This window comes from Ixodes scapularis, unplaced genomic scaffold (assembly GCF_016920785.2).
Source record: "Ixodes scapularis isolate PalLabHiFi unplaced genomic scaffold, ASM1692078v2 PGA_scaffold1__304_contigs__length_218370807, whole genome shotgun sequence".
NCBI lineage: Eukaryota > Metazoa > Arthropoda > Arachnida > Ixodida > Ixodidae > Ixodes > Ixodes scapularis.
The window spans coordinates 17,083,351-17,095,222 of NW_024609846.1; the positions used below are offsets into that span (position 1 = coordinate 17,083,351).

The 11,872-nt window shown below is 49.9% G+C and overlaps 1 protein-coding gene across 1 annotated transcript in view; it reads left to right on the forward strand.

Moving 5' to 3' along the window:
• LOC115309406 (chymotrypsinogen B-like) overlaps positions 1-11,378 on the forward strand; it is a 37,581-nt gene extending 26,203 nt beyond the window's left edge. The window contains exons 5-7 of the mRNA XM_040223542.1: positions 6,224-6,250; positions 6,338-6,594; positions 11,106-11,378. Of these exons, the coding sequence (XP_040079476.1) occupies positions 6,224-6,250; positions 6,338-6,594; positions 11,106-11,378 (557 nt within the window). The remainder of the gene's footprint in view (positions 1-6,223; positions 6,251-6,337; positions 6,595-11,105) is intronic.
• The last annotated feature ends 494 nt before the right edge of the window (positions 11,379-11,872 follow it).

Below are 11,872 nucleotides of genomic sequence, written 5' to 3' on the forward strand. Positions count from 1 at the left end.
GTGTCAACAAAAGTGCATAACCGCTGCCAGGAATCGAACCCTGGCCCTTCGCGTGGGAGGCAAGCGCGATAACCGTTAGGCTACGGCCGCGCTGCCTACTTGGCGCACGGCATTACTCACCCCCTTAAAAAGTGCATCGCCTCGATGCATCCCAAAACAAAACAAAGCACATAAAAAGAACGGCAAACTAAACAGTCACTTGAAACACATAAGATCCACAGTCCTATCGAGCGTAGTACGGCTTCAGGCGCACGACGTGGACGACTTCAGGTTGTGGTGGGCGGCGTGATGATGTTCTTGTTCCGTTGGGCATCACCTCGTAGTTCAGCTCGCCGAGGCGACGAAGTACCTTGTATGGTCCAAAGTACCGTTTCAGCAGTTTCTCACTGAGGCCGCGGCGACAGATGGGCGTCCACACCCACACCCTGTCTCCCCGCTGGAAGTGAACGTCCCTGCGACGAAGGTTGTAGCGGCCCGCGTCGACGCGTTGCTGGTCTTGAATCATGAGTCGGGCGAGCTGGCGGACTTCTTCGGCGCGTTGAGCAACCGCCTGGGCGTTGTCGCTCTCATTGTCTGAGGGCTCATGGGCAGCATTGCGTCCAGCATGGTCGTTACCTTCCGACCATGTACCAGCTGGAAAGGGGTGAATCCAGTGGTCTCCTCAACCGCCGTATTGTAGGCGAACGTGACGTAGGGCAACACCTCGTCCCACGTCTTGTGCTCTACGTCGACGTACATAGAGATCATATCGGCGATTGTCTTGTTGAGTAGCTCGGTCAGCCCATTGGTCTGCGGGTGGTATGCAGTGGTTCGACGATGGCCGGTGCCACTGAGACGAAGGATGTCTTGCGTCAGCTGGGCCATGAACGAAGATCCGCGATCTGTAATCAGAACTTCGGGAGCGCCGTGCCGGAGGATGATGGACTCGATGAAAAACTTGGCGACTTCCGCAGCAGTCCCTGAAGGAAGAGCTTTCTTTTCGGCGTACCGCGTGAGATAGTCTGTGGCGACGATGATCCAGCGGTTCCCCGACGTCGAAGGCGGCAAAGGACCAAGTAGATCCATTCCGATCTGCTGGAATGGTGTAGTTGGAGGAGAAATGGGGTGCAGAAGTCCGGCCGGCCTCGTCGGCGGTTTCTTGCGTCGCTGGCACTCGTGGCATGATCGTGTGTATAGGTGGACGGTCTTGGGGAGCTTCGGCCAGTAATACTTTTCACGAATACGGGCCAGTGTCCGGCCGTAACCAAGGTGTCCGGATGTGGGGTCGTCGTGGCAGGCTTGGAAGATCTTCTCTCGAAGGTCACTCGGGATTACCAGCAACCACGGTGTGTTGTTGTCGCCGAAGTTCTCTTTGTAGAGTACACGTTGTCGGATGGCGAAGGTCGGCAGTACTCGTGAGAAGACACGTGGCACGGTACTCCTGACCCCTTCCAGGTGCTCGATTAATGCGCGCAGCTCAGGATCGTCCCGTTGACGTCGTGCCATATCGTCGGTGTTCACTGCTCCTAGGAAGCGCTCGTCGTCATTGTCGTCGCTGCAGCCGGAAGGGGTTTCGACGGGGGCTCTGGACAGGCAGTCGGCGTCGCTGTGCTTGCGGCCTGACTTATAGACCACTGTCATGTTGAACTCTTGTAGTCGAAGACTTCATCGAGCGAGGCGTCCTGACGGGTCCTTCAGCTTCGCAAGCCAGCAGAGCGAGTGGTGGTCCGTGATTACACGGAACGGGCTCCCGTACAAGTACGGACGAAACTTCGTTATTGCCCAGACGACCGCAAGGCATTCTTTCTCAGTTGTGGAGTAATTTTTCTCCGCCTTGGACAATGTCCGACTTGCGTAGGCGATGACTCACTCGATGCCTTCTTGCACTTGGACTAGTACTGCGCCCAGTCCCGCGTTACTTGCGTCCGTGTGAATTTCTGTTTCCGCATCCCGGTCGAAATGTCCAAGCACAGGAGGAGTGTGGAGTCGTCGTTTCAGTTCGTCGAATGCCTGCTGTTGCTCCTCGGCCCATTCGAACTTCTCGGCGTCCTTCGTGAGATTCGTAAGTGGTGCGGAAATCCTTACGAAATCCCGAACGAAGCGTCGATAATAGGCGCAAAGTCCAAGGAATCTTCGCACGGCCTTCTTATCTGTCGGCGCTGGAAATGCCGCGACGGCGCGAGTCTTCTCTGGGTCTGGGCGGACGCCTTCGTTACTAAACATGTGGCCAAGGAACTTCAGTTCGTCATAGGCGAACCGGCACTTTGACGGCTTGAGTGTGAGTCCGGCGGTCTGAATGGCTTGAAGAACAGCTCGGAGTCGTCTCAAGTGCTCGTCGAAGTCAGCTGAAAATACTACGACGTCGTCAAGGTAGACGAGACAACTCTGCCACTTCAGCCCTGCCAGTACGGTGTCCATGACACGCTGGAAAGTTGCTGGCGCCGTGCATAGTCCGAAGGGCATCACCTTGAACTCGTACAGTCCATCCGGCGTGACGAAGGCTGTCTTCTCTCGGTCCCGTTCGTCGACCTCGATTTGCCAGTAGCCGCTCTTCAGGTCCATCGATGAAAAGTATCGAGAGTGGCGCAGCCGGTCTAGAGTGTCGTCGATGCGGTGGAGTGGGTAGACGTCTTTCTTCGTAACAGTGTTTTGCTGCCGGTAGTCCACGCAGAACCGAAGAGTTCCGTCCTTCTTCTTAACCAGCACGACTCGAGAGGCCCATGGATTGCTTGAAGGTTGAATTATGTCGTCATTCAGCATCTCTTGAACTTGCTGATGGATCCCCTCCCTTTCTTTAGCGGAGACTCTGTACGGCGATCGATGCACAGGGCGCGCGTCTTCCTCGGTAACGATGCGGTGCTTGGCAACCGCGGTCTGGCGCACCTTCGACGACGTTGCAAAGCAGTCGCGGTATTCGGCGAGGAGGTTAACCAGCTGACACCGTTTAGGGTCCGGAAGCCTAGGGTGAATGTCAAGCTGCGCTGGCGACGTACTGTCTTGCTGGGGCGGCGAGGATTTGTCAGTATTCGCGGTGATTTCGGCGGGGTTTCGGAGTTTCTCGACGTGGCCCATGGCTGCACCTTTCGTGAGGTGTTGCGTTTCGTTTCGGAAGTTCGTCACGAGGGCCACAGTCCGCCCATCCTGAAGTTCAGCTACTCCCCTTGCGACGCCTATGCCTCTTCCCAGGAGCAATTGGAGGCTTCCCTCGAGAAGAACTTCGCCACAGGAAGCTTCATCGATCCCGACAAGCACGAAAACACTCGACCGCGGTGGTAGGTTTACGTGGTTTGAGAGGATTCGGACCGCGGGTGACGTCGCTTGGGGTTCCTCCGCTGGTGGAGCAGGTTTTCGTAGCTTCAGCCGATTTGTTCCGAGGTCGATGACGGCGCCATACTCGCAGAGAAAGTCCATTCCAAGGATAACGTCCCTCGAATAGTCTTGCAGAACGAGGAACTTGACAGGGCACGTTTCACCGTTGATCTCGACGCGAGCAGTGCATCTCCCAACTGGTGTGATCAAATGTCCTCCGGCGGTTCGTATTTGGGGCCCTTCCCACGGCGTCATGACTTTTCGAACGCGGCGGGACAGCCTCCCACTCAAGACTGAGTAGTCTGCTCCGGTGTCCACGAGTGCCGATGCGTCGTGGCCGTCGATGACGACGTTTAGGTTGTTGGACACCGTTGCAGGGGCGTCGTAGCGATGTGTGGCGTCGGGAGAGTGGGAGCGCTCCGGCGTTCTTGGAGGCTCTTTACTCGGGTCGTCTTCGGCAACGGCACCTCCAGGCGTTGCCTCACTTAGTTTTCCCGGCGAGATAGGGGGGACAGGCTGTCACGGCGCGATCGACGGAAAGGCGACGCGGAACGTCGGGGGGATGGAGAACGGGAACCTCGTGGTGCGGTGGGCGCTGGTGACGGAGGGCGACGGAGGTATTCCTCGATGTCCCTTGGTCGTTCTCCAACACGAGGTCGACGGTCGTTTGGAGCGAATCCTCGCAGGCCGAGCTGGCGGTAGGGGCACCTCCGGTAAACGTGGTCAGCCTCCCCGCAGTGGAAGCACACCGGGCGTCCGTCATCCGTGCGCCACACGTCGGTCTTTCGAAGTCCACGCTGCTCTTGGCGCGGCGCGTACAGCGGCGAAGCGACTTCTCGTCGGGGTGCAGATGGGTACTGCCGAGCAATAGGAGGCTGCGGACGACGAACAACGGCGGTATAGGTCACAGCTGGTGGTTCCGGTGCGGCGTCGGCGAGAACGTCTGGCTGGAGCGCTTGCTCGACCTCTTCTCGAACAATCTCGGCGATCGAGAGTGAAGCTGGACGTTCGGCGGCAGGTATTAGCTTCTTCAGTTCTTCACGGACGATGTCCTGGACTATTTCTCGGATCCCCGGAATATTGGGGCTGAGGGTGCAGCTTGACGGCGTGGGTGCAGCGACGGCAGGAGCTCGATGGAAGTGAGCGGCTCGGGCTTGCAGGGCCCGTTCAATGTTGGTCGCCTCTGTTACAAACGTTTCGACGGTGGTCGGCGGGTTGCGGACAAGGCCTCCGAAGATGTCATCTCGTACGCCTCGCATCAGGATCCGCAACTTCTTTTCGTCGGTGGCTTGAGGGTCGGCGCGAGTGACCAGGCGCAGGACATCCTCGACGAAACTGGTGATGGTCTCGTTTGCGCCCTGGGTTCTCATTCGAAGAAGGTCCTCGGCCCTCTCCCGTCGATACTGGTTAGTGAAAGTTCGCCTCAACTCACTCTTGCAGGCGGTCCACGAGATCAACGAAGTCTCCCGATTCTCGAAGCAGTGCCTGGCCGTTCCTTCGAGCGTGAAGTAAAGGTTCTGCAGGCGCTGGTCGTCCGTCGATCGGTTGTGCTGGGCCACCCGCTCGTACTGTTGAAGCCAGTCCTCGACGTCTTCGTGGGCGTCCCCGTAGAATGGCGTCGGAGTACGGGGTGCGACGGGCAGGTAGGTGAAGGCAGGAGCGGCCGGGGTCTGCGACTGGTTGGCCATCGTCGTCGTCTTCGGCTTGGGCTTGTCCAGTAACGATCTGTATTCAGGATCCTCTCCCTTGATGCGCCGGCTGGTCCGGGTTTGGGTTCCGCGGGAACTGGTCTCCTCACTGGGCTTGGAACTGGACTTGCACTGCGGGCTCTTGGAGGGGAACGCTGCACGAACATGCGATACCCCGCACCTCCACCAAAATGTCACGGGTGGTGACCAATAAATAAGAAATAAACAGGAAGAAATAAACGTTTAATGTGGCGATCGAACTTGTGCTAAAAAATAAAAGGGGTACAAAAGATAATAACAGAGCGTCGCGGACGTCCAAGTCGGCGTGACAGCAGAGTCGAACGCTGGGACGAGACTGACTCCGGCTTGCCCGCGGAGCCGCTTTTGTACACACGTTGGCTTCTGGAGCATTCGACGTAGAGGGTTCGACGCGTAGAACATTCTGACCTCGGATCAGCTAGACGGTTCTCGATTTCACCGGAACATCACATTACAGTGTTAACAAAGAATACATAGCCGCGGCCAGGAATCGAACCCTGGCCCTTCGCGTGGGAGGCAAGCGCGATAACCGTTAGGCTACGGCCGCGCTGCCTACTTGGCGCGCGGCAATATTACATTTGTATGCCATAGCAAAATTACGAAAGTCACGCAAAACGAATATACGTAGATATAAAAACTGAGCCCGCGAAATTATTTGTATTAACCTACTGAATAACTCAGAATTCGTAGATAAATTTAAACAAATTATTTTCATCATAGTTAAATTTTACTTTGTGATCGTCACATGTATTGTTATTGGCGATAGCAAAATTATTAAGAGTTTACCACTGACTCGTTAAAAAAAGAAACTTTCTACATGTTCCAAACATAAATAATTGCCTTGTGCAGCTGGAGCAATAAAGTACAAGAGAATGGACGATAAATATAATGCGATGACTTTATGTTGTGCGTTTTATTATAATTTAGATATAGTAAACACTTATAGCAAATAGTAAATACAAAACGTTATTATTATCCTAAGTATCCGTCAAAATTTTAACAGTAAGTAATAAGTTAATAATGTGAGTTCCACCCCTAGCATCCCAATATCTGAAGACATGCCAAATATACAATTAGTAAATTTATATATTTATATTTAAATGCATTGTTCCTGTATGGTCAAAGCAAAATGAATCCCAGAAGTTTTGTTACACTAATGTATATCGTCTCAATATTTTTTTGTTTAAGATAATTTTAATTTTTAGCAGCTTCACACCCAATCCAAGTAAACAATTGTTAACCAATTAAATGCCACGCACATGAAAATGTTCTTAGGAGTGCGTATACCTAATAATAACCAAAATGTATAGGAATATTTTCAGACGACTATACCTATTCCGGCGAGGCTACTGATGAAACAACAGACGATACGGGTGAATATTCGTACTATGATGAGAGTTCAACAGAGGAAGAAACGAATGAAACCCCAGCGTCGGAAGAAGAGAGCGCTCAATATTTTGAAGACCCAGTGACATTGATGGAAAGAAATATATCCCTTATTAGTAACGATAAATGCGCACATCAGCTTGCAAGAAGTGTCCCAAATTACACCCTTTGCTCCACTGGTGGAATTTGTTTCGTGAGTAGAATTCATTTTTCGACAGATTCGCTTGCAAACAAGAATAAAGACCAGTTTTTCCTTTTTGCTTTGGTCCATAACACAGAAGATAGCAAAATTACTCTATGTACGATAAAGTATAATTATGCATTTGTAACTGAAATATCGTAATTTAATTTGACTTTTGAAACATGGAGCAAAAAAAGAAAAAGTTTACCCTGCATATCAGAATGTCTGCAATTTAAATCAAAATCCAGAATTCTACTATGACGAGAAAATGTCTTAGTTTTCTGTTGAAAGCACAATTGTTCGTGAGAACTCGTGATTGAAATGCGGGTGTCGCAACTTCTATTGAACACTTTTGAAGGTGCATGACACAAATTAAAGTGGCGCAAGTTCCCATGGTGAAGAAAGAACTCGCGGCACTTGATTTTTCGTTACCTAGAAAAAAAATTAAAAAAGGAGAACTTCCTGTTTAGTAGTAACCTTCAACTATCGCCCTTCTTAGTTTCTTCAAATATAGACATATCCTGGGGCAGTCTCGAACGAAGCGATTTACAGCGCGCGTCCCTTGTTTTGAAAGTGTACGTCAGTGTTGCCCGACTGCGCTGCGCTGTGGGTTTTCTCGCCATTAGGTTGTGGCAGCCCACGTAGGCGAAATTCCGGACGCTGGTGGCTGCTAAATTACATCGTTTTATTTTTTGTTTTGTGTTCTAGGGCGAAGATAACTTCTCAACGTTTTTTTAAGAAAGCATTGCACTGGTTTTCGAAACAAATACAAACAAATGAAAGCTTTTCTTAGTGAGTCCGTGCGCAACAGAACAAATGCAACTGGAATGTTTGTTTTGTTTTATGTTGAGTTCTTTACGGAACCATACACTCAGCCATGTCAGTCTACAAATGTCTTAACTGCCGAACATATTTGAACACACCACAGGATAGCCGAACTGCATGTGTATTCCCCGCTCACACCATGAAATTCAAGGAGTCTCATCTATCGAACAATATATATTGTACGTATCATATAACGCGTCGTGGGTGCCGCGTTATATGAACCGGATTTAAGAAAGGTCTCAAATAACACGACATATCCAGTATACAGCGTGGACGATAGTCACTTCTCGACGATTGGACGGAATCCGGCTTGTCTTGGGGCACGTTTTGAAGAGTAGTGCTTTATTACACAGCACAAAAGGAAATGAAAGAACGCGTGTACTCCGTCCCCATACCACGGACCCTATCAGCTATTTCTCGGCAAGACCAGGAACACAGCTGAGAAGGATTTTAGGAGATTATCTCAAGGGAAATAGTCCTCGAAGAACGTCGAACGGACCGCGTCGTGGGCTGCTTGACGTTCGCTTTCTTCGTTCGTTTTCTGCGAAGGCCAAGCAGCCTACGAGCCCTTGTATTCCCTGACTCTCGTAGTGGCAGATAACACAAAACACGTAAACATCCTGAGTAGGCCAATAAAGTAAAACAATGTCAAGGAAAGCCGGAGAACTCCGAATGCACAATGCGGGTGGGGAGTCGCGCTGACCAGGTTTCCACAGCTCTGGCGGGTGGCAGAAATTTCCACCTGATAGGGGACGCTCGAGTCGCAAAATGACGGCGGCCAGAGAATTCTTTTTTCAAATGTTTATAGGCAGGTTAGGGAGACGGTATTTCGCAGATCCGTTCATAAACAAGCTGATAGCTAGCCGCATAATAATCTTTTTTTTTTTGTATCAAGATATTCCCACGCAGACAAATAGGAGCCATTGCAATATGACAATCCTGGCAACATGTACACGCATTATTTAAATGTAACTTTTAAGTGTGCAAAACTGCACAGTTAATTTCGCGTTGCAGATGTTGGCAAAAATAGTTGCAGTGTTTATTTTAGACTAGCGTTTAACCTTGAGATTAATTAAAAATATTTCCACGATACATTAAAATCGAGGGTGAGCTCGAAGCTGCCCATCGTTTTCAAGACTCTTTTCCAAGGAGAAACAAAGCACACGGTATAGTGTTATCGATGGGGTAGTAAATGTTGAATTGAAGCGAGCAAGAGACGCCGAATTTAGAATTTGACAACGTTTTCGTGAAGTGCTCATGGTACGTTAGTGCGACCCCGCAGGCCAGGCAAGCATAAACTTATGACCCTTTATATGAACAAACGAATATGTTTGTTCAAAAACTAGACATTCACAGATTTTCTAATACGGGGGGTGTCTTTTATGGCTGGTACCGAACCGCTTCCGGCTTCTCATTCTCTAAACGAATGAGGGAAACTTGAATGCCAACCCAACGCTGAAGCTGCACTCGCCTTCTCAGTGATTTGCCACGAGTGCTATCTGAGCGTTTTACTTGAGTAGATCCGAGTTACTCCCGCAGTTCACCTCACGTGTTAGGGGTAGAGCGCCGGCGCCGCGCTCTACTCCTAGCGCACGTGAAACGAGCGAACTCCGGGCTTTCGGCGTGCTTGCCGGGCGCCTGCTTTCCGTTTTTTAGCGTTAGCTGCACTGGCTGGGGTTGAGCAGTTTCTCGTGGCTCCCATAATGAGCCGTGCTCATTATGCGAGCCGTGTTCATTATCCGAAGCGCGCAGCGCGCGGCGCCCGCGCTCCGCATAATGAGCACGGGTTGCATAATCAGCACGGCTCATTATGACGGCCACGCGAAGCCGGCGCCGCGCGCTCCGCCGCCGCGCGCTCCCGCCTCGCCCGCCTCGCCGGTCTGCGCATTCCAGAGGAGTGACATCATAGCCACGGCAGACGCACTGGCGCCGCCTCGTGCCCAGCTGTGCGCCTCCGTTGCGCAGTAGCCGAGTCTGACGCTGAACCGGAGCCCCTTGAGAGCGCCTCTCATTTTGTGCGCCTAAGCTCACGCTACGTATATCCTGGCATAGCCGAGCTAAGCCAGCGCTATTTTTTTTGCTTTCCTTTTTTTGGTGCGCTTTTTGATTAAGACTATTTAGGAGGAAGTTAGAGTGCGACGATACTCTTTCATCGTTTCCGTTCCGGTCTTTTTCTTCCCGCCAACTATGGTGCCAGAGTTGCCGCAGTGCCAAAAACGGCGGGTCCATTATCGCATCTAGCTGGAAGCTGCATCGCATTATCTTACCACTGTCTTTGACACAATGATGGAAGAAGAAGTTATATAAAAAATGAAAGAAGTTTACAATCCAATGTAACGCCGAATTAGAGCGCAGCTCTTGAAGGGGAAGGGAAGGTACGGAGTACAGGTTATGCCCCTCCTCATCCAGACCCTCCCCTCCGCACCTCCTGCGCGCCTCCCATTTAGCGGGAAATTTTTGCTAAATTTTCCGCTAAAGTTAGCGGGGAAAAAATCCCCGCTGAATTTATTGGTGATTTTTTTTTCGCTAAATTTAGCAGGGAATATTTTTTACGCTAAATTTAGGGAAGAAATATTCCCCTAAATTTAGCAGGGAGTTTTTGTTTCGCTAAATCAAGCAAGGAATTTTTGCGCTAAACTTGATGGGGAAATATTTCCGCATAACTGACAGGGAAAATTTTGCGCTAAATATACAGGAGAATTGTTACGCTAAATTTAGAGAGGAAACTTTTCGGCTAAATTTAGTGAAAAAATTCCCCGCTACGTTTAGTGAAGCAATTTTCCTGCTAAATGTCGCGGAAAAATTTCCCGCTAAGTTTAGCGAAAAAAATTCCCCGCTCGGAAAACTTTCCCCGCTAAATTTAGCGGATATTTTTCTGCTATATCTAGCGGAGAAAGTTTTCCGCTATATTAGTGGAGAACTTTTTCCGCTAAGTTTGTCGGGGAAATTTACCCATAATGCAACGCGCGGTGACGTCGCTCATGACCCCTGTGACGTGCTATGTGACGTCACGTGTGCCGTCGCAATGAAAAGCGTCCCATAAAAGGGAGTTTTCGTAGACCGCGTTTTCCCCTCCGGTAAGCCCTCCGCGACGAAGAATCCGCTACTCCGCCTGCGCGCCAATGGCCTTGATTGTAGAGCTCCAGGTGTCGTTGCGGGTTGCGGACAGCGTTGCGGGACGGCAAAAACCATCCACGAAAATTCCCTAATGCAACGCCCGGTTACGCCAACGGCGTCGCCGACGACGACGCCCACGCCGCTCAAGCCGGAAACGGGCGCCTAAGAGATGCGCTCTAAAATATAAAAACATATCGGCCGTGAGTATGTTCAGACGAGTGCAGTATTGCTGCACCCACCAGGGATCATAAAAAAACGTTGCTACAATTGATGCAATGTTTTTTCACAATCATAAAACACAAATAGTTGTCCCTTTCCTAACATTTTGATGTACGGGCGGCAGAAGTTTTTTTTTAAATTTATTTTTGTAGTTTTTTTGTTTTATACCAGGGCGTCGAAAACGCAATCCCGGAACAACAAAATCACAAAACGTTACGAAATAGGGAAAGGCAGTTGCTATGGCATGCACCACAACTTTCTTGTGTGTCTCAGTTCGAGGGATGCATCTGCAAAAGTCTTTAGTTTGTTATTCATCGTTTCCGGGAATGGCGAAACAAATTGATTTTTGTTTTCCTTTTCAGGGGGACAGCGGGGGACCTTTGATATACCAGAAAGAAGGACGGTGGTTTCTTACTGCTATCAATTCCGCTCGACGCGACAGCTGCTATCATCCTGTTGAGCCTACGATACATGTTAGGGTATCACACTTTGTCGACAGCTTTATTTTGAAGATTATTAAGCACCATCAAGAGTCGCAAGAAGGAGGGACAAATGGCTTATGTGCCAGGGATGAGGACCGTAAAAAATGTGTACAGCAGTTTTTTAGGTCCTACAACAGATCAATAAATGAATAAATCAGTGAATAAATCTTAATTCAAGTTATTGCAGATACATGTCATCAATCTTGAAGTGAGTTGTAATTAGTCACGTTTTCTGTATTCGTGCGAAATAATTTAAAACCAAACTCTAATATGACTCTCCTGCCAGCGTCAAATCGAGAGCGGAGGGGTTCAGCAGCCAGGCTTCCGACTCAACTTAGCTTAGTCATTGTGAGCGTGCTTTTTCGCCCAATTCTGAGTTTACACACAAACGCCAGATTGGAAATTGCCCATTGACTAACGTATGTTTCACCAAGCGCCAAACCTTCCCAGCGGGCAGAGTAACGAAAACGTGTTCTTGTGATAGCTTTTTTTTTTTTTTATTTAATCCACAGTGATCTTTTGTGCAAGGCTTAATAAGCGAATGTCTGTAGACCGGCGCTTCCTGTGTTTTAGATGGGTACATTGTCGAATGGTGGGGAGAGTGCAATGTGTTCTTTCTTATTTTTCGATTGGCCGGTTACGGTACC